The 27,860-nt window shown below is 55.8% G+C and overlaps 2 protein-coding genes across 6 annotated transcripts; one reads left to right on the top strand and one right to left on the bottom strand.

Moving 5' to 3' along the window:
• The first annotated feature begins 2,999 nt into the window (after positions 1–2,999).
• On the top strand, positions 3,000–22,898 carry MAP3K10 (mitogen-activated protein kinase kinase kinase 10). 5 transcript variants are annotated; one of them, XM_037133470.2, is made up of 10 exons: positions 3,000–4,278; positions 8,180–8,360; positions 11,321–11,469; positions 11,934–12,109; positions 12,634–12,880; positions 14,572–14,688; positions 20,506–20,680; positions 20,771–20,883; positions 21,117–21,848; positions 22,317–22,898. In XM_037133470.2, exons 1-10 carry the CDS (start codon positions 3,591–3,593, stop codon positions 22,637–22,639), a joined length of 2,901 nt encoding a protein of 966 aa, XP_036989365.2. In that variant the 5' UTR covers positions 3,000–3,590; the 3' UTR covers positions 22,640–22,898. The 5 variants fall into 5 exon arrangements, with proteins under 5 accessions (XP_036989365.2, XP_036989381.2, XP_036989373.2 ...); XM_037133478.2 differs by having other exon boundaries at positions 3,001–4,278; positions 21,195–21,848; XM_037133504.2 differs by lacking the exon at positions 3,000–4,278 and adding an exon at positions 7,739–7,913.
• Positions 22,899–23,124: 226 nt separating this feature from the next.
• Positions 23,125–25,303, bottom strand: TTC9B (tetratricopeptide repeat domain 9B). Its single transcript, XM_037132826.2, has 3 exons — positions 24,889–25,303; positions 24,139–24,321; positions 23,125–23,291 (listed from the first exon to the last, which is right to left on the bottom strand). Exons 1-3 carry the CDS (start codon positions 25,301–25,303, stop codon positions 23,188–23,190), a joined length of 702 nt encoding a protein of 233 aa, XP_036988721.1. The 3' UTR covers positions 23,125–23,187.
• Between the last annotated feature and the right edge of the window lie 2,557 nt (positions 25,304–27,860).

The raw sequence follows: 27,860 nt of genomic DNA, 5'->3' as shown, positions 1-27,860 counted from the left end.
GTTTGAATGGATGTGGTTTCTTTCATTCAGTAGTTGTCAGGCTTGTATCCAACTTGATTGCCGTTGGTTCTGAGTGATGGTGTTCTATATTTTAGTTGTCATTTTGATGTGGTTATGCGAGGAGGCAGGCTGTGTTTACCCGGCCACCATCTTGCCCTGAAGTTACAACAGAGCACATTTTTAACCAGCCTGTACAATACCTATCTCCACCTTGCTTTCTCCCACCTTCATGTACTATTCTTTACGTTCCCTCTTTAATTTCAAATGCAAAAAAGCAACTGCGAACTGTCATTCTGGGAAGTATTTTTTACAGTCTCTTGAGATCTTGCTTCTAGGTATATCTTCAGTCAGGCTCCAATAAATGCCAGGCTCTTTTAAATTTTCTACAGGTTTGTAAGTTCTTCTCTGACACCATAAAGCCTTGTCATTTAGTGCACTGTGTTACAGAACTGTAGGTTTTCAGGAACTGCATGTATCAGGTTACAAATAACAGAACCATCTGTACTCAGAATGAAGCAGGTCTTCTCTCTTCCAACCAGCATTCTCGGTGGGCCCCGAGTTGCCCTGCAGGTAGCCAGGATCCAGGTGCTCACTTCCCTCGGAGAGTGAAACAACTCCCAGCGTGGCCGTGAGGCGGTTCTCTAGAGTTTGGGAACCAGAGCCCCACGGAGTTCCCCTCTTCTATCCTCCTGCAGACCCTCAGACCACTCAGGAGAGGCCAAGTGAAAAGACCCAGAATTTTGCCCTTCACAGTCTTGCAGATCTTGAACAAGTCACTGAACCTCTGCCAGCTGCTTCCTCTTTTTTCCCCCCTTTTCAGGGGCGTTTCAGAGGGGAGGGGTATTGGGAGACCGGGTAAAAAAAAAGTGATGGGATTAAGAAGTACGACTTTGCTATGCATAATGCACACCCACGTTTTTAGCCCAAAATTTCAGGGAAAAAGTCTTTTAAGTTTTCAATTCAATGATTTATTTAGTTATCTTTAGATACTTTTTTGTATTATAAAGGAATTTTAGCATTTATTTTTTAACATACCATGGTACAAGAAATTTTATGTAACCAATAACTACAAAACACAATAACAGATACAAGGTGCAAGGAATTTTATGTACCTGTAACAAATTTTACAGTATTTATGCATCAAAGAAGGCCAAGAACTCTTCGTCACTGTCAATATCAGAAGTATCGTCTTCTTCAATTTGTACATTCCCAGTGTCTTTGGAAGAGTCACTGTCCTCATCCTGGTAAATTTCATCATCCTCAGTTCCATACAGAGCATTGCTGGTGCCACATCTTTTAAACTATTCCACAACCACTTCCTTCTTGACACCATTGCACAACCTTAGGATCGGATCACAAACCTGAGCGATGGATGCTTTCGTGATCCTGCTTATAGGTGATTAAGTCATTACCAGCTGACCATATCCAAGACATCCACTCTTTCTTCTTTAGGGTCTTCAGCGCTTGTTTACTGATACAACAAGAGGTTGCAGTTGGCTGGTTAGCCTGCCGAGTATCACAGCAAGTTGCATTTTCAAGTCCACTGTGATTGCTTTTGCATTTTGTGGAACATGGGCTTTGAGGTGATCAAAAACAAGCAAAGCTGGTTTAATATGTAATTAGTACTACCCATGTATAATGCGCACCCTTATTTTTCCCTAAAAAATTTGGGCACAAAAGTGCGCATTATACATGGCAAAATACGGTAATTGGCCGTTACAAAACAGGCATGGGGATTTAAGGTAGTGCATAGGGAACAGTTAACAATACCGTAATAATTACTTATGGTACCAGGTGGGCACTTCAGTCATCAGTGGGAACACTTTATAACCTGTATGAATGTGTCAGCGGTGCTGTACACCGGAAACTAATACCAAAAAAAAAGTGTTGAATCCAAACTGTAATCGAAAAAATAAATTTAAAAATTAATAAGATGAAAGTCATGGGATGGCATTTTTTACAATTTATTTATTTTTAGAGAGAAGAAAGGGAGGGAGAAAGAGAGGGAGAGAAATACAATGTGCGGTTGCCTCTCACGTGGCCCCCACTGGGGATTTGGCCCACAACCCAAGAATGTGCCCTGACTGGGAATCAAACCGGCGACCACTAGGTTCACAGCCCGCGCTCAGCCCACTGAGCTACACCAGCCAGGGTTGAAATTCATGGGATGGCATTTTTAAAGCACATAGGTTTTGTTTGTTTGTTTGTTTTTTAATTAAAAAATCTGCCTTTGATTCTTGCCATGTCATTTATAGTTCTAGACCTGGACTTCATTTCTCTACACTTCATCCGTACGCGTAGAGAATTGGGGTCTAAGCCCTCTCCGCCTCCCACCCACTAATCGAAATTCCTATTATGCGAGGCGGGGACTCTCGCGGGTAGGAGTTCTGACTGAGGAGACCCAGGAGCCCATAGCTGGGTGGGGGGAGGCAGATGTGGCTGTGCTATCCCCAGGGACAGCAAACACATCCTCGCAGCTCCGTCTTCCTCGCAGAGGCCTCACGGTCGGCCAGTCTCCCTAGCGTGCTGGTGCCACCAGCGGACTCCCGAACCCAGGCGTTAGTGGGCTGCCTCCCGCAGCAGGGGTCGGAGAGCGGACTACGTTTCCCGGCGTGCATCTCGGATAGGGACCCCCACGGGCCGTGCCGGACCGAGTCCTGGCGTTGATAGTGGCTCTGGGCAGTAATCCTGTTTTACACAGCACCTTAGTGTTTTGCTAAGCGTGCCTGCAGTCCTCCACCGACCCAGCGCCGCAGCCCCCTCAGGGTCTGTGAGGCACGCTCCCCTGTTCTCCTTACCTCCCTCAGGCGTTCGGCCTCTGGATCTCAGGGAGGATCCGAGGCCAGGCTTTTCTCCCCGGGAGGACTCCTTGGCCCGCAGAAGTCCGCACTGCTGTCAGTGGCTGGCGGCAGGGTTCTGGGCAGGGGGGCTAGCTGCGAAGCCGCACAGTGGAAGACTACAACTCCCAGGCGGCACCGCGGCGGCGGCGACGCGTCACTCAGGCACCGCCAGAGGCCGGGGGGAAGCAGCGCGGGCGGGGGCGAGGGCTGGGGCCGACCCGGAGGCCGGTGCAGAGGATGGGGGCCGCTCGGCCGCCCCGAGCTTGAGGAGGCCGAGGGGCGCGCCACCCCGTCCTGGGGCGGGCGCCCCCGGGCCCGCCACCCCCGCCTCGCCCGGCGGTCGTGGCCCGGGATGCGGAGCCGGGGGCCGCCGGTGGAGCTGCGCGGGGTGAGAGGTGCGGGGAAGGGGGCTGCCAGCTGCCCTCGCCCTCATCCCCCACCGGCGGGCCCCGGCAGGAATTCGGGGACCGGGCAGCCGGGCCTTCTTGGTGCCCTGACATTCGAGAGGGACCAGTGAACCTGCTTCCCTACCCCCACCCCGCCCCGCCTGGACAGCTGAATCAGAGCTGAGGACCCTGCCCTTTTAAAGCGACTTCTTCCTGCTCCTGCGGAGGGCTCCCCAGCCATGGCCCCCAGGAACCCCCTAGAACCCGCAGGGACTGCCCCCCATCCTGGCCACCGGGGCCCGCCCTCTGCAGCCCGCGAGCAGCCTGTCTGAAGCCGTCTCCCGCAGCCCCCGGCCCCTCCCCCATGGAGGAGGAGGAGGAGGGGGGCGCGGTGGCCAAGGAGTGGGGCGCGACCCCCGCGGGGCCCGTCTGGACCGCAGTGTTCGACTACGAGGCGGCGGGAGACGAGGAGCTGACCCTGCGGAGGGGCGACCGCGTCCAGGTGCTTTCACAGGACTGTGCGGTATCGGGCGACGAGGGCTGGTGGACTGGGCAGCTACCCAGCGGCCGTGTGGGCGTCTTCCCTAGCAACTACGTGGCCCCAGCCGCACCCGATGCACCTCCCAGCCTCCAGCTGCCCCAGGAGATTCCCTTCCACGAGCTGCAGCTAGAAGAGATCATCGGTGTAGGGGGCTTTGGCAAGGTCTATCGGGCCCTGTGGCGTGGCGAGGAGGTGGCTGTCAAGGCCGCCCGGCTGGACCCTGAGCGGGACCCTGCAGTGACAGCAGAGCAGGTGCGCCAAGAGGCCCGGCTCTTCGGAGCCCTTCAGCACCCCAACATCATTGCCCTCAGGGGCGCCTGCCTCAGCCCCCCACACCTCTGCCTGGTGATGGAGTATGCCAGGGGGGGCGCACTGAGCAGGGTGCTGGCAGGTCGCCGGGTGCCCCCTCATGTGCTGGTCAACTGGGCTGTGCAGGTGGCCCGGGGCATGAACTACCTACACAATGATGCCCCTGTGCCCATCATCCATCGGGACCTCAAGTCCATCAACAGTAAGTGGTGTCCCCCCCCCCCAAAACTTGCTTTTACAGAACCTTAGGAAACCAGGCCTAGGTGGCGGGAAATGGGGACACCAGAAAACACTGCCTGGGGCAGGAAGGGGCAGCGGTATACCTTCAGGGCCCAGTGAGGCAGGCCTGCCCTACTTGGAGAAAAGGGTTGCTGAGAGAGGTCGAAGGACTACCTGCCTCACAGGCTACAGAGTCACACACAGTAGCACGGTGAATACGGATCTGTGAACACTGCGACAGGCCCCGTGTGAACAGGGCAGATGCAGTGCCTGCCCTTGTGGCGCTCCTTGTCCAGCCAGGACACCAGCATCCGCCCTGCAGAGACAGAGAGAACCTGGCCTAGAGTGAGAGTTTCTCAACCTTGGCACTGTTGACCCTCGGGGAGGGGTGATCATAGGGTCTGTCTTATGTGTTCTAGGTTGTTTCGCAGCATCCTTGGTCTCCACCCACTAGATGCTGCTAGCATTCCCCACCCCACCCCCCACCTCCAGCTATGATCAGCAAAATGTCTCCAGACATTGCCAAATGTCCCCTGGGGGGCAAAACAGTCCCTAGTTGAGAACCACTTCCTGGCATCCTCCTACACCTGTGCTCCAGCTGGCTGAGGCAGACTGGGAAAGATGAGGAAGAAGGAAAAGGGATGCGCCTTATGTAAAGGCTTCCAGGCTGCTGGGCCTAACGCAAGCTCTCAAAAGTTGATTGGTTGTTGAATGAGGATGAGGACCAGCTAACAGGGAAGGCTCCCCAGGACCCACACACATCTAGGTCAAGGAGCTTCTCGTGATGTCAGCCAATATTAATTGAGCACCTATTAAGTAGGCGCCAAACAGGGAACAAGATGGCCGTGATTTCTGCCCTAATGATACCTGCGAACTGGAGATTTCATTCATTTCCAGATAGTTCCAGAGCACCTGTTGTATGCCAGACCCTGTCCTGGCTCTTAAGGATACGACAGGGAAAAATCCTACCTTCCTGGCTCTTCTATCCTTCCTCTGCCCCCTCCCTCCTCCTTTCATTTCTGCATTTATTTATTCACTCCTTAATTTCATATTTACTGGGCCAGATCATGTGCTAAGCGAGAGGGCTCAGTGGCGAATAACACCAACATGTTCCCCGCCCTCACGTGTCTGTGAAGGGCTCTCCTCAACGCTCAGGTCTCATCTGTTGCTGATCCCCGTCGATGCTACATGCTGACATTTGTTTGAATCCATCCCACTATTTTTGTAAGTTTGTTTCTATGCCCCCACCGCCACCTAAAGCAGAGGGGTGAGTCTTCCTTACCTGCCAGGCCTGGCATTCGTACACTCAGCAGAGACCTTCCAAGTGTCCGAGGTGTGTCAAGCCCTGAGCCAGGGCTGCAGAGTGAAGCAAGACAGACATAGTTGGTCCCTGCCTCATAGATGCTCATGCTCTAACTCCTCTGAAATGCTGGGTGAATGGAGGCTGGACTACCTGCCTGCTCCTCCTGAAGACTGGGACAGTTTCTCAGCTCTTCCTTGCCTCCGCTAATTCACAGCCTGCAGCTGGGGTATAAGGATGCTGCGGTCACACCCCCCCCCATGTTTTTGTGTAGCCACTGCCACCTGGACAAAGGGTTGGTGGGACTCTTTAGGCCAGAGCTTCCTGCTCAGGCAGTGGGACTGCTCTGTGCCAGAGACAGAGGACACGGGGTCTCCACAGCCCCGCTTCCCCTGGGCCCCCTTCCCTGAGGAGCTCTCATCTGATGTCATGCGTTCATTGGGTCTTTCAACCAATGATTCTTAAGCAGAATTAAGCATACCAGGCACCGCGCAAGGCTCTCGGATTACAGAAGTGAACAAGGCAAGGTTCCCCACTCATGAAAGTGACAGTCTAGTGAACAGAGAGGGGTCATTGATATTTAGATAGATAATATTTCCAGAAAGGGTCACGCTCTGAAGGAAATAAATTGATGATGGGGCAGAGAGAGCTCTTTGCATCAGATGGTCTGGGAACGCAACATTTGAACAGAGACCTAAACAAGGAGGACCCAGTCCTACAAAGATGTGGGCAAAGGTGTGAGGAGGGAACGAGTGGACCTTGTAAGAGAGACAGCAAGGAGACCCAAGGGGCTGTGAGAGTAGAAATGAGGCAGAGGCAGGGCAGAGGAGGTCAGACAGGTAGACAGGTCAGTAGCTAGAGGTCAGACTGTTGACCTTGGGGGCTACGCCGAGGACTTTGGGCGTTTTGTCGGTGTAGTAGTGGCCAGTGGGCCATTTTAAGCAGGTGTGACATGACCAGATATATATTTTAAAGGAGACTAGTTTAGGCCCTGCCTGGAAGTTGCAGAAATAAAGTGGGTGTAAGGTTGCTCCCTCTGTCACAGGGTCACTCCACAAAGAGGAGAAGTGGGGGCCCAAGAAGGGAATACTCCTGGGAGTGGGCGTCACAGGCCACAGGAGGCTGCCAGGAGGAGGTGGCATTTGAGTCAGGCTTTGCCGAGTGGACAAGATTACCAACTGTGCGACCGTGGGAAAGGCACTGATCTCTTTAACCCCCAGTTTCTTCATCTGCCCAATCGACGTGATGCTAGAATGACCTCGTTGTTGTTATGACCAAAGAAGTAACCAGGAAGGTCGAAGATAAAGGTGGAAAATAAGGAACAATTATGGCGACATCATACGCTGATAGTAATAGCTAAACTGATGTTTTTAAGGGACCTACTGTTGCTTTGGGCAATAAATCTTTATAAACCCTATAAGATAACACACGGAGAAATTTTAGTAGGAAGAAAAAGTCAATTATACAAGATTGAGCCAATAAGAGGCAGAACTGGAATCAAAACCCCAGCAGTACACTTTATGCTTTGGGGCTTCTGTCGGATGGAAGGCGGTGGAATATCGTGGCAGTTTGGGCTCTGATGTCAGATCTGGTCGGCTCTTTGCCCCACTGTATTCAAGCTGTGTGGTCTTGGTCACGTGACCTCATCTCTGTGAGCCTCAGTTTGCTAGTGCCTGGGCTGCTTGCTAGTTAATTCATGTAAATGAATATAATGAAATGAATGTAAATGAAGTAATTTGTGGGTAGTTTAGCACTGCGCCCGCTACAAAATACTCTCCTGCCAAGCACCAGCCATGGTGATTATTGTTGTTAGTACCCACTGTAGACAGCAAGCGAGTCGGAGCCATTCCGTCTGCTTGCGGCATAGACCCGTCAGATTTTGTCACAGCACTGCTGTGTCACAAACGGTCACCAAACTTGGTGTCTTCAAACTCCTTGTCATGTGTGGCTGCTCATACGTTTGCCGGCCAGCTGGAGGGTGAATGCTTTGGGTGGGGCTCAGCTGGAGAGGCTTTGCCCCAGGACCTCTCCTCTTCCCTGGACCAGCAAATCACGTTCTCCTGGTGGCGGCAGAAGTGCAAGAGGGTGAGCCAGCGCGTGAGGCCTCTGAAGGCTTGGCCCTCTCATTCCTGCCTCACTCTCCTGGCCGGAGCAAGTCGTGTGGCCAGCCCGGAGGAAAGGAAGGAGACAGGCGCTCTGCTTCTAGTGGAAGGACCAGCGAGGTCACGCGGCAAAGACTATGACACAGGAAGGAGTAGAATTGGGCCGCAAGTGCAGTATATACACGGGGGATGGCAAGGACACCCGTTCTGCTCACGGTTTGTAGTTGCCACTTCTGGGGAGGTTGGGAATCCAAGGCTTGGACCAGGGAGAACCAAGGCCTTAGCCATCGACCTTTCACTGAGCTCCCCAGGGTCCAGGTTAGAGTCAGAAGGGCAGGGGACCTCCTGGGAGCCTGGGGCAGGGGTTGGACTGGCCGCTTGAGGTGGGAGGGAGGAGATGAGGTTCCCGCTGAGGCAGGGCCGGGACGTGCAGGGCACCGCGCACCAGGTCTGGGGTGACCACCCTTCTTCCCACCCCACAGTCCTGATCCTGGACGCCATCGAGAACCACAACCTCGCAGACACGGTGCTCAAGATCACAGACTTCGGCCTCGCCCGCGAGTGGCACAAGACCACCAAAATGAGCGCCGCGGGGACTTACGCCTGGATGGCCCCAGAGGTTATCCGTCTCTCCCTCTTCTCCAAAAGCAGTGACGTCTGGAGGTGCTGACGGTGGGGCGGGGAGGCCTCCTGCAAAGGGAGGAGTGAGGAGGGGTGCGGGCCGAGCGGGAGGGACGGTCTCCACCTGAAGGCAGGCTCTGGGCCCAGCGAAGGGGCCTGCCGGCAAGGTCAGGCCATCAGTCAGGCACTGAAGCAGGTCTCTGCTGGCAAAAGTGGCAGCTGAGGACGACTTGGAGTGAGGGGGTGCGGGGGGACCCCCAAAAATGTAGAGGTAGGATGCTGGCAGTACTGAAGGCTCTGCGGACACCAGTTGTTGTCAAACAGGAAGTTGAGGCCTTTGGCGACAACCATTCATCCGTCCGTCCATCCACCCGCCTGCGCCAGGTGTTAGGGATACAGAAGGAAATAAAAATACACACACTCCCTGCTTGCAGGGAGAGTAAATGTACATGAAGCTGATAAAATTTGCTTTTAAGCTAAGGAAATTATAAGACAATGTTAAAAAGATAAGTTAATTCACCAGAAAAAAAGTATTAGATAGCATTACGAGCCAGGAGGTCGATGGAAAAGTGCTCTAGTGCCGGAGCACGTCTTGCAGAAGGCTTTTCTGAGAGGTGATACTTGAGTGGCTTTCTGGGTGGCAAGCCAGAGCCAGCTCTGCAGAGTCTGGGGGAAGAAGCTTCCCAGGCAGAGGGAACAGCTCACACGAAGGAGGGACTGAGGTGAGAACAAGATTGGTATGTTCCAGAAACAGCTACGTGGGCCCGCGTGGTCGGCTGGAGCGGACCAGGAGGAAGGTGGTAGGAAATGACGTAGCAGAGAGCCGGAAGGCCCTTCGGATGAGGCACCAGGCTCCGGTTTTACTCTAAACGCAGTGGAAGGCCATTAGAGGCTTTTGTGAATGGCACAATCTGATTCAGCAGTGGAAAGTCTCCCTCCCGCTGCAGGGCGGAGGACGGATCGTAGGCCAAGGAGCGGGGGCAGGAGGCCAGTAAGGAGGCCGTTGCTGTCACCTGCAAGACTTTGTGGGGGCAGCAAAACTCTTCAACCAGGGCCTTCTGCTGGGAGAGGGCCCAGCCCAGGTCAGCCCCCTGCTGCAGCTCCTGGTGGACCAAGCAGCCAAGTCACGGCCTTTGGGCCGAAAAATTAGACAGGACGTCTCAGCTAGAGCAGCACAGCCCTTTGGGGGAGGTCCCCACCCGCTTCACGCCAGGCGTCCACTTGTGGTCCCAGGCGTGTAGCGGGGCCTCAGTTCAGTGGCAGGGAACAGGAAACCTCAAAAGAAAGCCGGACTGAGTGTTCGCTGCCGTGCGAGGCCAGGACTGAGTGTTCGCTGCCGTGCGAGGCCAGGACTGAGTGTTCGCTGCCGTGCGAGGCCAGGACTGATGTGGAGCCTCCGGCGTCAGGGACCCAAGGCCTTATGTCATGGTTCCTTAACGGGGTGTCATCGACTTTGAGCAGGACAATTCTTTTTTTTTTAAATTAATTTATTTATTTATCTTTAGAGGGGAAGGGAAGGAGAGAGGGAGAGAAACATCCATGTATGGTTGCCTTTTGTGCGTCCCCTGCTGGGAACTGGCCTGCAACCCAGGCATATGCCCTGACTGGGAATCAAACCGCGACAGTCTGGTTCGCAGGCTTGAGCTCAATCCACTGAGCTACACCAGCCAGGGCTGGGCAGGACAATTCTTGTCTGTGTGGTGTTGTCCTGTACTTTTCAGGACAAAGGGACCCACGGTTCCCAGCCGCCACACTTGAGTATCACTCTCCATTCCCTGTGACAGTCAGAACACCCCAGCGGTTTCCAGGGACACGAGAGATGGGAGCCATGCCATCTCTAACTACAAGCCACTCTTACTTTCTTCCACCGTGTGCAGCCTCCACTCCCAAGTTCACTGCATGGTCCAAACGGCTTCCTGAGCTCCAGCTTTCCGTCCACAGTGCAGCCAGTGGGAAGGAGAAAAGGCGGAAGGGGCGCACCGCTTCCCCTTAGGGACCCTTCCCGGAAGTTAGTGCTCACTACCCAGCCTCCTGCAACCCCACTGCCGGCACCGCTGTCACGGGCATGTGTAGCTGCGAGGGAGGATGGGAAATCGTTTCAGGCAGCACACGGCCAGCACAAAGCCACCAGGACTGTCGCTGAGAAAGGAGGCAGGGGCTGCCTCTGCGGTGCCAGTGCCGAGAACGGTGTCCGGCGCAGCGTGGAGACTCGACTGGTGTCTGTTGGACGGATGCGTGTGTGGGTACGGGGAGCATGCGGTCTACCACACGGCAGGCGCCGCACGACACGGCGGTCAGGGTCCGGATGGCAAACAGGGACACCCAGGTGGCTCTAGCACAGCGATGTACGCCCTGGCGCCACACAGCTGTGGGCATCAGGCAGACCCGAGTGTGAGTGTGACTCTGACTGTAGGCAAGTGGCTTGACCTTTCTGAGCCTACATCTGTTCATTGGGTGAAATGGGGGTCATACCGAGACCTCCTGCCTTCCAGGGCTGTTGTAGGAATTCCTGAGAGAGTGCCCAGTACAGCGCTAGCCAGAAGAAAATGCTTTATAAATATGAAATAGTGTTACTTCGTTTTCAGAGGTAAGTGCTGAAGGGAGCAGCATGTGCAAAGGCCACATGTCGGGAAGAACAGAGCTTGGTCAGCTCGGCGTGGTTGCAAGGTGAAGCCGAGGTTGGTTCGGGGGCTGAGGCTGCGCAGAGGTGAGGTCGTCAGCGGTCAGGGCTAAGAAGGATGGATTTGCGTGGACACAGGAGGCCCATTGAAGGTTTTCAGGTGGAGGTGAGGGGGCAGGGAGCAAAGGCAAGACATCAGAGAGCAATCCTACCACCTTTAGTTGAGATCGGGCCGATGGAGGTCAAATTAGGTTCTTCTGGCCTCATGGGCTAGGCTGGATGTTGGGGCGCGGAACGCCCCCGGGGACCGGAGGCAGGGCTGGCACAGAGGCGAAGACTGGGGTGGGCCGCAGCCTCACCCCTCCCTCTCCCCCACCTGCAGCTTCGGGGTGCTGCTCTGGGAGCTGCTGACGGGTGAGGTCCCCTACCGTGAGATCGACGCCTTGGCCGTGGCATATGGCGTGGCCATGAACAAGCTGACGCTTCCCATCCCCTCCACGTGCCCCGAGCCCTTTGCCCGCCTGCTAGAGGGTGAGCCGGGGCCCTGTGGAGAGGGTAGGGTCAGCTTGGGTGGCAGGCGCCCTTGGGCCCAGACCCCGCCCCTTCACACCGTCCGTGATGGTGAGCCCAGGAAAAAGGGAGAGGGGACTGGACCCACCAGAGCATGAACAGCCCCCCACCCCCACCCCGCACTTGGCTCCGCGGCCCCTAGGCCCTTACTCTGGCCAGGCCCTCAGCCCTGGAGGGCGACCTGTCAGGATTCATCGCCCTGGGGTCCCTCCCTGATCCCCGATTCCACAGGCCGTCAGGGAGCAGGTCCCTGGGTTTCTCTCCCAGAGTTTCACCAAGTGAAATGTTGCCAGGAATTTGGGTTTGACTTCCTTCCCCTCAGCTCCATGGAGGCTGTTTGGCCACAGCCCCTTGAAGTCCTGGCTTTCACTGAGCAGGCTGGTGGCCCAGAGCAGAGCCACTGACACCCCCCACTCCTACCCCAGAATGTTGGGACCCAGACCCCCACGGGCGGCCAGATTTCGGCAGCATCTTGAAGCAGCTTGAAGTCATAGAGCAGTCAGCCCTGTTCCAGATGCCGCTGGAGTCCTTCCACTCGCTGCAGGAAGACTGGAAGCTGGAGATTCAGCACATGTTCGATGACCTCCGGACCAAAGAGAAGGTAAAGGCCCGGGGCGAGTGGGAGGCCTGGAGCGGGATCCCTGAGTTCTGGGGCCTGGGGTGGGGCAGAGTGCCTTCCCCTGGGCCGGGGCGCAGGAAAGACAGCCTGCTGTTAGGGGGTTGATAAGAGAGCGGCACCCTGCAGTGAAGTGCTTACAAGTGATCCCGCAGGGGAGAGAGAGGAGGAAGGGGGTGCATGAAGAAAGATCTGCAAAATACAGACAGTTGTTGCAGGACGTGGACACTATTGTCTCTGCTTTCGTGGATGTTTTCAGTTTTCCAAATTGAAGAGTTAAAAAATTAAAAATCAAAGGGAAAAAAAAGGCACTCTTTTCTTCAGACTAACACTGCCCCCTGCCCTGGCACCCGGCTTGGCCAGCGAAGTGTCAGTTGGATTGTGTCCCCCGATTTGCTTCCCAGCGGGACACTCCGGGCAGGGCCCGGCCAGACCGGGCAGCCCCGGGTCCATTCCAGGGCAGAGCGGGTAAGGCTCGCCCCACAAGCCGCCCGTGTCCTGCTCTCCAGGAGCTCCGGAGCCGCGAGGAGGAGCTGCTGAGGGCGGCTCAGGAGCAGCGCTTCCAGGAGGAGCAGCTGCGGCGGCGGGAGCAGGAGCTGGCCGAGCGCGAGATGGACATCGTGGAGCGGGAGCTGCACCTGCTCATGTGCCAGCTGAGCCAGGAGAAGCCGCGAGTCCGCAAGCGCAAGGGCAACTTCAAGCGCAGCCGCCTGCTCAAGCTGCGGGAAGGCAGCAGCCACATCAGCCTGCCGTCCGGTACCTCCCCGTCCCTTGCGCACCCCCAGCAGGCCGCTGAGAGCGTCTCTAACCCGGGGTTTATCGCTTTCTTTCTTTTTTTTTTTTTTAACTTTTTTATTGCATAGTATATCACATACACAGACAACCACCAAAAAACTGTACAGCTTTATGAGTCTGTATAATGCCCCTTGAAAGCAGAGAACCTACGGCCACCCAGATGCCCTTCACGTGCCCGCAGCCCCCATAGAGTGACCGACTCCTGGCTCGACTTTCAGGGCCGTCACTGCCTGCCTTCTGTGTCCCCGCTGTTTGCTTCGCAGCCTTGACCCCACCTCCCTTTCCTCTTTGCCATAATGTGTTGGAGATACATCATCCTGTGGCATCCCCACAGTCTGCATTTTGCTGCCTGCATTGCCCTGCTATCACTCTCATGGCGCCTGCCCCCTGGCCTCCCTATAAAATGGTATTAGGTCGAACCGTGTGGAACTGCTGGTGTTTGGCCATTTCTGACATAGAAAAACAAGTTTCACATGGGTCTCAAGGCTTACCTAGTTTCAAGTGCAGGTTTGATGGTTTTTGTCCAAAGACTGCTTCCTAGGTGATGTCAGAATGCCTATCGTGCCCTGTGGTCTCTCCCTGTGCGAGGCCAGGGCCACAGGGTGGTGCCGCGAACAGCCCCAGCTAACACACAGTGCACGATTTAAAATTTCTAATAGCCACATTAAGAAAGGAAAAGAGAAACAAGTGAAATTTTAATAATATACTTTATTTAGCCCAACATAGTAAAATGTTATGTTTTCACTTTAAAAAAAATATTTTATTTATTTATTTTCAGAGAACGAGGAAGGGAGGAAGAGAGGGAGAGAAACATCAGTGTGTGGTTGCCTCTCATGCGCCCCCTACAGGGGATCTGTGTGCCCTGACTGGGAATCGAACCAGTGACCCTTTGGTTCACAGGCGAGCGCTCAATCCACTGAGCCACACCAGCCAGGGCTGGTTTCACGGTTAATAAATACAAGAAAAACTTGTTATTGATACATTATACCTTCTTTTTTCCACACTAAATCTCCGAAATCCAGTGTGTCTGCTGGATTCACAGCACATGCCAACGCCGGGCTAAATTTTCATCAACAATGTTCGACCTGTGTTTAGATTTTACAAACTATAATGTTGAAAAAGTAGATTGACACCCCCAAGTCATCCCAAACTTGCGTAACTGTCTCTAAAAATGACCAAATTTGCACATCCGCCTTTAACAGTAAACTGTAATGAATTACAGTTAAATAAATAAAGGTCCAGGTCTCATTTCCTTGGTTGCATCAGCCACGCTTCAAGTGTTCAATTGCCACATGTGGCTCATGGCCACCGGAGCGGACACTCGGGCCTAGACTACAGTCAGGGCAGCAGCTGTCGAACCCGAACGTGCACCAGAGGCACCCGGAGGGCTTGTGCCACCACAGTCAGATCACGGCACCTCACTTCCAAAGCCGCTCGTGTGGCGGGGGGAGGGCAGATGCCACGAACATGCGTTTCCGGGATGTTTCCACTTGGTGTGGGTGCTGCTCCTCTGGGAACCACAGTCGGAGGCCACTGCACCGAGGAATGCAAGACGGCGGCACGTCTGTCCTTCCAGAGGGGACGGCCCTTCTGTACAGGGAGCTGTTCTGACCCGTGCAACCGCTTCTGAAGGGAATCTCTCTGTTTTGCAGGCTTTGAGCATAAGATCACAGTCCAGGCCTCTCCAACCCTGGACAAGCGGAAAGGACCCGCCGGGGCCAGCCCCCCCGCGAGCCCCAGCATCATCCCCCGGCTGAGGGCCATCCGCCGTGAGTGTCTCCCGAGGCCCCGACCAGTCCTCCAGTCAGCACACTTCTCTGAGCACGTGCCTTGCACCAGCACCAGACCAGAGGACCAGCAGGGAACAAGACAGGCAGGGTCCCCTCCCTCATTCCCATGGTGGGGGGAGACAACGAATACATCAGTGAGCAGGCAGGATGATTTCTTGCAGGGATGAGTGCTGGGAAGGAAATCAGGGAAGGAAATTGAAGAGAAGAGTTGCTGTTTCCGTCAGGAAGGCCTGTCTGAGGCGCGGGGGCAGAGCAGGGCCTCTGTGGTGAGGAGCGAGCACGGCACGCAGAGGTCTGAGGGAGAGGGTCCCGGGCGGTGGGATCAGCGAAGGCAGGGCTCCCCGGGCGGGGACAGACGAGGCGTGTGTGTCAGCCCAAAAGGCCCGCTGGCTGGAGAACCCGGGATGCAGAGCGGCAGGTCTGTGGTCAGGGGTCCAACAGTGGTGGGATCACGCTGGGCCTTGAGAGCTGGGATAAGGGACCTGGCTCTTATTTTAAAGGTGACATGGCAGCCCTGGAGGGCTGTGCACAAGGCAGTGATGTGATAAAACATACCTTTTCCCTCTGGCTGCAGTGGGGAACGTAGGTGGTAGGAGGGCGTGAGTAAGGGTGTGAGATGAGGTGGTAGGGGCTGGGCCAGGGCTGGGCCGTGGAGGTGGCTGCAGTGGGGGCTGCCTGGCAGAGGTGCGCTGTTGGGGTTTGCCGACAAGTTCAAGGACACAGAGCTGAATCGAGTCTGTTCTGCCCCATCACTCACCCCAGCCTTGCACCGCACACTGGCCCTGCACGCCTCTGTTTGGGCACCTGCTTTGTACCAGGCCTGGCGGTCATTCTCATGGCGGACACAAAGCCAAAAACCGCTGTGCGGTGGAATCGTGGGTGCCTTCCGTGTGCGGCAGGAACAGGGAAGACAGGCAAGTGACCCTCCGGGGAACCAAGGCCTCCGGAGCTGGAGGCCTGAAGGGCAAGCAGCCAACCAGGTCAGGAAGGGGACTGAGAAGGGGCAGAATTCCAGGGGCAGGGAACAGCCTGTGCAAAGACTCGGAGGTGTGAACCCCCCTGGACGCTGCAGACGTGGGGTTCCAGCCATGGCACTACACCCTCTGCCCGAGTGCCTGACTCTAGCTGTCCGTCCCCTCTCCCCACCCCACCCCACACACCTGCCTCCCAGCTGTGCTAGGCACACGCCCTGCGGTCCAGCCTCGAGGCTTTGGCGATTGCTGTTCCCCCACCTGAAATGCTCCTCTACCTTGTATCTTCTTTTTTTTTTTTTAAACATTTTATTTATTTATCTTCAGAGGGCAACTGTGGTGGGGGTGACCTCTTTCTCGAGGTCTCCCTGGTGCCATGGACATGCGTGAGTGAGTAAATATGGCCGAGACATGCTGAGATCTGTTTGGGGATGGAGGAGTGGGCTGTGGCCAGTTTCTCCGAGGAGAAAAAGGCCTGGAGCACCTTTCTCCATAGCCTTTTATTGGGTTGTAATACACAGGAATACAGGGCAGCAAGGATCAAACAGTAGATAACATTTCAAAGAGATCTGAGGGTTTAGTCTGAGTGAGTGTCTGTCAGGAAGAGAATTGCAGAAACTTTGGGAGACATACTCATTTCCTCTCAGACCCTTATCATATGAATGAAAGCACTCTTAGCAGAGCAGATTTCACAGGTTTATCAGCAAGTCTTTGTGGTGCCAGATTTTTCCCCATGACACGCTCTGGCCAGGCAAGGAGCTGCATGTCTCCCCAACAGGTATTCAGGCTTAAGGGGATTAGAGCCAGGAAGTACTTCTCCCAGAGAACATGGGGACTTAGGCTTTGACAAAGCTGGGGGGGCAAGAGTCCATTGCTCTCTGTTGCAGCCCCCTGAGTCCTTCCATGAAGGCCTCCCAGGCCTTCGAGTTTGGCTTTTAGGTTGCCCCCCGCTGTGAGGAGTCTTACCCGTCATTGACTTCTGACCAAGCTCTGGGGGCAGGGAGAGGAACTGAGGCAGCGTTTGCTACCAGAGACAGGCTTTGTCTCCTGTGGCTGGCATTCCAAAGGTCGTCCCTCGCCCTTAGCCACAAGGGGTAGAGATACAATTCCTAAAATCAGGCAGAGCGGTCTACAACATCTCCCCCTTTTCTGTTTGTTAAATCAATTGAAATTGTTAGGCCTGGGAAACCTACTATTTGCTGTTCCCGAATGCAATCACAAGAAATCAACTTCCATATACATCATAGAGCACAAATAAGAATTCAAACAAGGCATCTAAGGGCTGTCATAACTCAAACTCCTAAATTCAGTCAGTTGAAATATGATATAAATGCATGGGAAAGACAAAAGTAACAGGTCTGGTTACATTTCAATTTGGGGGAGAATTAGCCCAGACTTTACAAAGTTATTTTAAAGATATGCAGCAAGGGTTAGTATCTGAACTCAGGGTGAGACAGTTTGGTAAGAGTAAGTTAGAAAGCATCATTAAAATCAATAAACAACCAGTGGGTCCAATGACCCGCATTCTCAAATTAAGTCCATCAAACCAATGTTTGGAGTTCAGCATGAAGGGTCTGAAAAACCTGCTTGGTTAAGAGTTAAATGTCCTGCAGCACCAATTTAGTCCCTTTAAGTTGGTAGAAAAAGTCTCTCTTAGGTGATGTTGAATACCACTCCAAGGGTGATGGTTGGAATTCTGCACAGCTTGGAGAAGTCTGGATCAGGAGAGTCTAATGTGTGGAGATGCATTGCCCGTCGGGGAAGCCTTTTCTGTGATATGGCTTTACCCTGATTGCCTGCAGTTCTAAAGGTCATTCTGAAAAGCAAACAGCGTACCCTCTTCTCCAAGTTAAGAGTTAAAATCTGGGGGTAATATGGCTTAGAATTCTGCCTGAAAATGTTTTACAATTGGAATACAAAGCAACTCATCGTAGTTTAGAAAATTATAGGTAAACATGGCCAATAAAATTAAATTGGGGGGGAAGGCTCATGACTCCACCTTTATTGTTTGTTAAAGAGATTTTTAAAAGTTATGATGAGCCCGTTCTACAATTGCCAGACCAGTTGGATTATGAGGTCTCTATTGGCAAATATCTTAAAACTAAAAATTCCTCACACCGCAAGACATGCCGCTTAGAAAACCAGCTTCAATGCTACCAGCCCCGCCCACTCGCTGAAATCTTACCTGTTGCTAGGAAACAGAGCGGGTGCTGCCCAGTCCGGTGCGCCACTGCTGGGCTGGTCAGTGTTCTAAACCTCTTTGGTAGCAAACGGTGTGCAAGTTGGGCGCAAGGCGGTTGGTGCTGTCATTACCTGCGCGCATTCACTGCTGCAGTTGGCGCACCAAAGTCTGCCCGGGGCGCGGACGTCACTTCTTCACTCTCAGACGTCCGCTCTCAGGGTCTCACACAGGGGTGGCGCAGTCAGCGGGCCCGGCCCTCCGGCAGTTCCAATTGTCTGGGCGCTTGACCTGAGGAGATAGCCCCCCTCCCGGCCCACCCGCCACCTGGAAGGCGCTGGCGGTGCCCAGCCCCGCTTCTCGGTGCTGATGAGGGGAAAGAGGAGGGAGCCGCGCAGTCGATCCCTCTGGGGACTGCCCCGGGTGCGCGCGCTTTTCCAATCAAAGAAATTCTTTTCTGAGTTTGGGGTTTACGTATACAGCTGAGAGGGCTCGGAGCGCTGGATATGCGCTTACATGCTGAGCCCCAAGGTTAATGTGAGATGGACTGTCCTGGGTATTATGAAGGGGAGTGCAGGGGAGATTCAAGAAGTGGTAAAAAGTATCCTTTTGCTATTTTTTTAAAGACTTTATTTATTTATCTTTAGAGGGGAAGGGAAGGAGAGAGGGAGAGAAACATCAATGTATGGTTGCTCTTTGTGCGTCCCCTGCTGGGAACTGGCCTGCAGGGAACTGGCCTGCAACCCCGGCATGTGCCCTGACTGGGAATTGAACCGCAATTGTCTGGTTCGCAGGCCCACGCTCAATCTACTGAGCTACACCAGCCAGGGCTCCTTTTGCTATTTTCTAACACGTCTGGGGGCCTGCCTTACAGATGCCCCTGAACCCTCCGGGGGGAGGGGTGAATTTCCATCCACTTAGCTGTGTGTCCTTGGCAGTAAAGTGGCTCAAGGCCTCTGGTGTGAAGGCACCAGATGTGGGAGCAACTTTCCTAAGTCCCCGGTGACCACCAAGGATGAGAGTCGTGCGTCTATTACCTTATTAAAGGGCGTGTCCAGGCGGGCGTGTCTGTGGCCTGGCTCTAGGCCTCTGGCTTGAAAAAGGTCCAAGTCCAGTCCCTGTTCGGGCGCCAGATGTGGGGGCGACTACTTTCGACAGGTCCCCCTGGTGCCACGGACACGTGGGAGTGAATAAATATGGCGAGACATGCTGGATCTGCTTGGGGTGGAGGAGTGGGCTGTGGCCAGTTTCTCCGAGGAGAAAAAGGCCCGGAGTGCCCTCATCCATAACCTTTTATTGGGTTGTAATACACAGGAATACAGGGCAGCAAGGATCAGACAGTAGATAACATTTCAAAGAAATCTGAGGGCTTACTATGAGTCAGTGTCTGTCAGGAAGAGGGTTGCAGAAACTTTGGGAGACATACTCATTTCCTCTCGGACTCTTATCATGTGAATGAAAGCACTCTTAGCAGAGCAGATTTCACAGGTTTATCAGCAAGTCTTTGTGATGCCAGATTTTTCCCCATGACATACTCTGGCCAGGCAAGGAGCTGCATGTCTCCCCAACAAGTATTCAGGCTTAAGGGGATTAGAGCCAGGAAGTGCTTCTCCCAGAGAACATGGGGACTCGGGCTTTGACAAAGCTGGGGAGTGAGAGTCCATTGCTCTCTGTTGCAGCCCCCTGAGTCCTTCCATGAAGGCCTCCCAGGTGATCGAGTCTGGCTTAGGTTGCCCCCCACTGTGAGGGGTCTTACCCGTCATTGACTTCTGACCAAGCTCTGGGGGCAGGGAGAGGAACTGAGGCAGCGTTTGCTACCAGAGACAGGCTTTGTCTCCTGTGGCTGGCATTCCAAAGGTCATCCCTCGCCCTTAGCCACAAGGAGTAGAGATACAATTCCTAAAATTAGGCAGAGCGGTTTACAACAGGCAAGGGAAGGAGAGAGGGAGAGAAACATCAGTGTATGGTTGCCTCTCACTCGTCCCCCACTGGGAACTGGCCTGCAACCCAGGCATGGGCCCTGACTGGTAATCGATCCGAGATCCTCTGGTTCGCAGGCCCGCACTCAATCCACTGAGCTACACCAGCCAGGGCCCTTGTATCTGCTTGACTCACCCCCTCTCCGCCCCATCCTTGCCCACGAGAGGCCTGGCCTGGCCGCCAGGCCCCTTTCCTGCTTCGTCTTCCCCACAGCTCGTGCCGCCCTGTCACACTGCAGGGGTGACTCGCCCCGTGTGGGTCTCGTTGGTCATCTGTCTTCGCCCACTCAGGTGCCCACGCCACGGGTGGGGCATTGTCTGTGCTTCGTCCACTGCTGTCTTCGCAGCACTTGCCCGAGGGCTTGGCACAGAACAGGGCTCAGTAAACCTCTGGGGATGAACGGATGGTTGAAGGGTTGGCCTGCGAGGAGGGATGGAAATAAAGCTGAGGAAGTCGGCTGGGAATAGCATTAGAAGGACCTCGTATGCCAGGCTGAGGCTCTGGGACAGTCTCTGGACAGTCCTGGGGGGCTGAGGGAGGATTTCGGGCACAGAAGGGGCATGATTCAGTTCGGGCTTCCAGGTGGAGGATGAATCCGAGGTGGGGAGAGTCCAGCAGGGACAGACTTTCTTGGGCACAGTAACCAAGTGGCTTCTCTCGGCCCAGTGACTCCCGTGGATGGCGGTGGTGGCAGCAGCAGTGGCAGCAGCAGTGGCGGCAGTGGGACGTGGGGCCGCAGCGGGCCCCCAAAGAAGGAAGAACTGGTTGGGGGCAAGAAGAAAGGCCGGACGTGGGGGCCCAGCTCCACCCTGCAGAAGGAGCGGGCTGGAGGAGAGGAGAGGTACTGGTCGCTGGAGCCCACCCTGTGCCCCACCCCCAGGCCCCCGGCCCGGAAGGCTCAGGGCCACCCTGCATCTCTGTTCCCCTGCAGGCTGAAGGCTCTGGGGGAAGGAAACAAACAGTGGTCATCGAGCGCCCCCAACTTGGGCAAGTCCCCCAAACACACTCCCATCGCCCCAGGCTTCGCCAGCCTCAATGAGATGGGTAAGAGGGTGAGGGGGCTTTAAAGGGGAAGGGAGGAGACATTCCCCACTGAAGGGGATTCTAAGCCAAGATAAAGGGGTTACCGTTCCCCAGGGTTGTGGGGAGGGAACCAGATTTCACTGGGCTGAGGGCAGAAAGCATTCCCAGAAAGGGGGGTGTGGGCGTCACCCCCAGAGGCAGGGGGCTTTAGGGGGGAGCTGTGCTTAGTGGACTTGGTGGTTTTGCTGTTGGAGGGGTCATTGGGGGCAGTCTCTTGCCACCAAGCCCCCAGGGACCGCCCGGAGTCGAGTGCCGGCCCTCTCCGGTTGCAGAGGAGTTCGCGGAGGCAGATGGAGGCAGCAGCGGGGCCCCCTCTCCCCACAGCACCCCGGCCTGCCTCGTGGTGCCGCTGCCCGCCGAGCCCTCTCCGGGGGTGCCGGGGCCCTGCACCCGGCACGGGCTCAGTGCCCGGCGGCGCTGCGAATTCGCGCTGCTGGGCTGCGCCACACTGCTGGGCGCCGTGGGCCTGGGCGCCGATGTGGCGGAGGCGCGAGCCGCGGATGTGGAGGAACAGCGGCGCTGGCTCGATGGCCTTTTCTTCCCCCGCGCCGGCCGCTTCCCACGCGGCCTCAGCCCAACTGCGCGCTCCCCGGGCCGCCGAGACGACCCGGGCCTGGCGCCCTCGGCCACCCTGGTGTCTCTGTCTTCCGTGTCCGACTGCAACTCCACGCGTTCGCTGCTGCGCTCTGACAGCGACGAGGCTGCGCCGGCCGCGCCCTCCCCGCCGCCCTCCCCGCCCGCACCCTTGCCCAGCACCAACCCCCTGGTGGACCTGGAGCTGGAGAGCTTCAAGAAGGACCCCCGCCAGTCGCTGACGCCCACCCACGTCACGGCCACTCGCGCTGTGAGCCACGGGCACCGGCGGACGCCGTCGGACGGGGCGCTGGGGCAGCGGGGGGCACCGGAGTCGGCGGTCCCTGGCCTTGGTGAGTGAGGCAACCCGTGCCCCAGTGCGCATAAAACGGCCCCTTCTTCTCTGCCGAGGTCCAGTGTCCAGCCTGGCAGCCATTTCCTGCTTAGCAGGGAAAGGAAGGGGCTGTGTCCCCCTGGCCCTCCCTGCCGGAGGGGTTGAGGGGCCCCAGGTGATGACACCCAGGACGCGGTGGAGGCGGTGCAGGCGGCAGGCCCCAGAGCCCACAGGGCCTGGCGCCGACCTGCACTAGGCCCCTGTTCTCTGTGCCTTTTTTTTTTGTAACTGAATTTTTTAAAAGGTCTCATTGACTTATCTTTAGAGGTGAAGGGAAGGAGAGAGGGAGAGAAATATCAATGTATAGTTGCCTCTTATGCAGATTTCTGACAGGAGTCGGAAGCTCCAGTCCTCCTGCCCACGCTCCTGGTTTTTCAGCACCACCCTCTGCTCCACCCTACTCACCTCGTCCATCCTCTCTCACCAGGCCCTCCAGATCCCCTGGACTGCCCCCGCCTGCCCGAACCCCAGGCCCTATTTCCCACCCGCCGCCGGCCCCCCGAGTTTCCTGGTCGCCCCACCACCCTGACCTTTGCCCCGAGACCCCGGCCTGCTGCCAGCCGCCCCCGCCTGGACCCCTGGAAACTGGTCTCCTTCGGCCGGACACTCAGCATCTCGCCTCCTAGCAGGCCGGATACTCCGGAGAGCCCCGGGCCCCCCAGCGTGCAGCCCACGCTGCTTGACATGGACATGGAGGGGCAGAGCCAGGACAGCACAGTGCCCCTGTGCGGGGCCCGCAGCCCCCACTGAGGCCTGCCCACCGCCACCCGCCTGGGCAGCCATGAATGTAGCGCCTCAGGCCTCCCACCAGGCCACAAGGCAGGGGAGGCCTTGGGCAGGATACTCACTCTATTTATTGGGGAAGGGGGGAGGGGGGACGTTTAATTTATTCCTTTGTACCCTGGGGTTGGGCCCTGTGCTCGCCCTGCAGCTGGGGAGGGTGGACAGGGATACTCAGGGACAGGGTGACATGGGGGATTCAGCACAAAACGCAGCATTAAAGGTAACCCCTGCCCCCTACCGCGCTTGGCTCTGTGTCTTTCCCTGGCCCAGGCCCTGACCCTGGCTCGTCCCCAGTGGGGTGTCCCCCATTCTGTCTCCCTCGCCGGACTCCTCCGGATTTCTGAGGTGCAGGGAGCGAAGCCCGGGGCCTGTCCCCTTCCTGGTTCCCACAAGAACATCACACACAGAGGTTATGATTACCAGCGATAAGTGCTTTACCAGAGGCACACGAGTCAGGGAAGTTACACGGTGAGGTGGGGGAGGGCGGGGGGAGGGACAGGTCCCCGGGGTGGGCTTCAGCCGACGATGTTCCGAGGCCGGGCCCCACTGTCTTCCCGCTGGAGACTGCACCGGCTCATCTTCAGCTGAGTCAACTGGATGTATCGAAGGACGTTGGTGTCTGCAGGGGAGACACCCCCGGGGGAGGTGGGCAGGGCTTCACCGGGGTGTTTGGGGGCAGCAGGTGGCATCTGCAGCGCCTCAGCTCACACCTCACTGTCCCCGGGCAGTGGCTCCCTCCCTGGTTATCACCAGGGCACTTCTCCGAAAGCCACAACCCAAATGGGGGAGGGGCACGTCACACCTCCAGGCTGCACTTGCTACGCCTGCCCACTGCCAGGGGTGCCTCGGTTCAGACTCCCGTCGCACTCTCCTCGTTGTCCAGTGGCATCTGCATGAGGCCTGTTCTCTCCCAACCATTTACCTGGAACACTCATCTTGCTTCCACACCCACAGCCCCATGTCATTCACCAGCTGTGCTCCTTTTCATTGGCTCTTAATACGGAGTTGGGTTTTGTATCTGTCTGCACACCCACGCACCCTGACTCTGATCTCCTAGAGGGCAGGGAACAGTTCTCCAGGTCTGCCGCCCTCCATCTTACCAACCCCGCCCCCAGCAAATTCCCTGCCGTTTCCCAGCCTGAGGTCTGCCTCCCAGCAAGTGGTTCGCAAGTGGTAGCTAGGAGAACACGTGGATGAACAGGTGAGTGTGGGAATGCATTAGGGAGGGAGGGAGTGGATGGAATGGGGTGGGGGGGAGTAGGTCGTCGGAATCGGCTGGATGGGAAGCCTCAGAATGAAAGGGTGATGCGTGGAAGAACGGGTGAGTGGCCGCGTAGGAGTAGGTGGAGAGGCGGAAGGTGGGTGGGTAGAGCAGCACCCCCTTGAGGTAGTTCAGCCCTGGCCTTCCTGCCCTTGCTTCCTCTGTCCTAGCGCCTCTCCTAGCTCCGCCCCGCCCCTCCCCTCACCTGTGGGCTCCCGGCTTCGGGCCTCCTGCAGATAGCGCAAGGCGCGAGCATAGTCGCCCAGGTGGTAGAAGGCAATACCAGCCCGGTAGGTGGCCTTGAAGTTCCCCTGTTGCTTCTCCAGCACCTTGAGGCAGTACTCGCGCACCCGCTCATAGTTCACCAGCTCCGACTGCAACAGGCAGGCTGCGGGGGCACCGCGACCCGTGCTCTCAGAGCCTGCGCCCCACCCCAGACTTCACTGACCGCCAGGAGCATGGCCTTCGGGCTGCGGGGAATCCCCGCCCTTTCCCACGGGAGAGGGGACTAAGGGCTCATTTAGGCCACCAGGAACTCCCGAGCTTCTGACCAATCAGGATAGAGTCGACATGCGCCTCCGCTAGAGGGCGCGAGAAACCCAGACACAAGCTCTGGGGCGATTTCAGTGGGGAGGGCGGGGGCGCGGGGAATACTACTAAGGGCGATCTCAGGTGATGAATGGGGCTTTAAATGGTTCTTCCAGGGTAAGTCTCTCTTACCTGAGGTTCCCAGGTGGCAGCCCAAAGCCCATTTTCTGCGCCCCAGCCCCTTCCATCCCTGCGGCCTCCTAAATCCCCAACCCCTCTCCTTGATAAGTTCTGATGTCTCCTTCAACAGACCCAGCCCTGGCCCCTTCAAGCCTCTCGCCCCGACCCTGCCCAAGGCTTCGTGGTGGCCCCTCACTCCCCTCCCTTGTCATATATACACCCCCCTGCGCCCCCGATGGCCGCGTACCCGTGAGGCAGTCATAACATTCCACCTCCGTGTTCTCCACCAGTCGCTGCTGCTCCTCGCTGAGGCGGGCCGGCCCCGGGCTGGTGGCGGGCCCCGAGGCGGGGGCGGGCAGGCCTCCAGGGCGGGCCCCCTGCGCCGCCTTCAGTTGCAGCAGTGCCCGGTGATACTTGCCGATGGCTTCCCGGAACTTCTTCTCTCGGTAACAGCGCTGGCCCTCAGCCTTGAACGCCACGGCAGCCCGCAGGCTGCTGTCGAGCGCCGCGCCCAGGCCCGCCGACGGCTCTGCGGCAGGACCGGGCCGAGCTGACCCATGGCGGGGGCCCGGGCCCGGCGGGGAGAGGGCGGGAGGCGGGCGCGGCGGAGGCTCCGGGGCAGCGCTGAGCATCAGCACCGGGGACAGCGCACCGCGCTGCATTGTGGGAAACTCCTGCGGCCGCTGCTGCAGCTACCGCATCGCCCCCCGCGGGGCCGGTCCCCCACCCTTTCTCCACCCCCGCACCTCCAGCAGCAGGCTCCGGCTGCCCCCTATGGGTCTAGAGAAACCCCTCAAGACTTCCCCACTCTCTCCTTCACATCAGCCCCCACCCTCGTCCTCCAGCCCACCTCTTCCTTCTCCCCACTGATCTTACTCCCCACACCCTCCTGCCTGCTCTCCTCCCTCGTGCCCAAAGCTCCCAAATCTTTCTAGAAGGAAAGGACAAGACTGGAGAAAAGAGCACAGAGAGTTCAACCTCGTGGAAAGCTGGTTTTCAGCTCACTAGGCATTTGGCATGTTGGCTAAGGACACAGGCTATGGACTCAAGCTGCCCAGATTCAAGTCCCTGCTTTTCTTTCTCAGCTAAATTACCTGTATCCTCCTCAGTAAAATGGAAGGGACAATGATAGCAACTTTGAAACTCATTTGTTTATCTATGCAATAAATATTCGCTGATATATTTTCTGCACCCAGCTTTGGGGATGCCGGGACACAGCAGGGAGTGAGTGAGCCTTGGGCCCTACCCTCATGGAGCCCCTAGTCCAGTGAGGAGACAGATTAGTACCCAGTGACAGCCCAGAGTGGGCTAACCTGGGAAGCTCAGGCAAAGTGGTCAGGGCAAGGCTCAGGCGGAGAGGTCAAGCCTGGGATGGAGGACACACAACAGGCTCTGAGGGCCCAGAGGAGGCACCTTCCCTAGACTATAGTGGTGAGTGAAGGCTTCCTGGAGGAGGGGATAACTCTTGGAATAAGAGACCTACTTCTTGCCCTCATTGAGCTCACTGTCTGAGTAGGAAACCAGTGGGATTGCAGGCATATGACAGCGCAGAGTGAGCCGCGCAATCATAAGAGTATACAGAAAAGAACACACGTGAGAGGCTTTGGGGGAAATGAGGCTGAAGGAGGTGGCTGTCTTTCGACCCTTCTTAGCTAGTTACTTAGCAGTGGAACCTTGGGCAAGCTCCTTGATCTGCCCCCATCTTGCCTGCCTTCTGTGTAATATGGGAATAACAAGTGAGCTTATTTCAGAGTAGTTGTAGGGGCTGAATTATCTTCTGCAGATAAAGAACTTAGCACAGAGCCCTGGCCAGTGTGGCTCAGTGTATTGAGCACTGGCCTGCAAACCAAAGGGTCACCGGTTCTATTTCCAGTCAGGGCATATGCCTGGGTTGTGGACCAGGTCGCCAGCAAGGGGGTGTGGAAGACAACCACACATTGATGTTTCTCTCCCTGTCTTTCTCCTTCCCTTCCCCTCTCTCTAAAAATAAACAAAATCTTAAAAATAAAAAAGAACTTAGTACAGGGCCTGGTACATGCTGGGCAATTAACAACCCGTGTTTCTTATCATCATTGAGACTGTGAGAGAGGTGATCATAGTGCTGAGTTCCGAGTCAGCATCCCTATACTGTATGATTGTTGAATGAGTGAACGAATGAATCACTTTATATATTACCACCCCTACCCCCACAAGACCCTAGCTTGGTTCTTAGCCCCAAGAACCAAGGAGGTGCCATGGTAGGCCCCACCTGACAGTCCCAATCCTGAACAGGGCACCTTCTGTTCCAGTAGCAGTATCTGACCTTAGCTCTTATTGTACTTTGCTGAGGGAGGCTCTCCCCATCCCTGGTCCTACAACCTTGAACATCTTAGGGCAGAAATTCCTCCCTGCACATCCAAACCCTGGCTTGGTTAAGAATCTAGTATTCCTGAAGATGAATTCCAGAGCAGCCAGGTCACCTTTCTGCATCTCAGGTGTGTTTTATTTTGGTTAAAAATGTGGAGATTCATCCTGGCTGGTGTGGCTCAGCTGCTAAGGCAAAGAATTGGTCGTTCCTTTACCAGTCGGGGCACATGCCTGGGTTACGGACCAGGTCCCCAGTAGGGGGCGCTCGAGTGGCAACCACAAATTGATGTTTCTTTCCCTTTCTCCTTCCCTCCCCTCCGTCTAAAAATAAGTAAAATCTTTTTTCAAAACATGGAGAGTTATTAATTCATTAAAAAATTTTCTGAGCACCTACTAAGTGGCTAAGTGCCAGGGACTCAGTAGAAAGATGGAACACTGTCCCTAACTCACAGTCCTGCTAGGATGCAATGATATCACTTTCGAAACACCTACTACGTGTCAGGCCATGTCCTAAAGCGTCGTGAATCTATTAATTTACAACTTTATTACAATGCAATGAGATTAAATAAATCATATCTCATTTATCAAACTCTTGCTATCAAAGAACCATAATGTCACACACTGATGCAGGCCAGAATATGTGATACGTTGGGCTTGTGCAACCACTAAAAAATATTGAATTAGTTGCCAACATGTGGAAGCAGAGATATGTATGGAATTGCAGGTTTTTGGGGTCACCTGAACAAAATCTGAATATCTGGCAACATCGGAGTTGCCTTCATGACTGAAGTAGACATTCTCAGTTTCCCACAGTCCCCATTCCTCCCAGATTCTTCCCAGCCCTGAAAGTGAGGGCCAATTGCATTGCGATTT

This window comes from Artibeus jamaicensis, unplaced genomic scaffold (assembly GCF_021234435.1).
Source record: "Artibeus jamaicensis isolate MK-2021 breed Jamaican fruit bat unplaced genomic scaffold, CSHL_Jam_final contig_47, whole genome shotgun sequence".
In the NCBI taxonomy this organism is placed as follows: Eukaryota; Metazoa; Chordata; class Mammalia; order Chiroptera; family Phyllostomidae; genus Artibeus; species Artibeus jamaicensis.
Note: the sequence above shows the minus strand (reverse complement) of the source record. Positions and strands in the feature narration are given on the sequence as shown.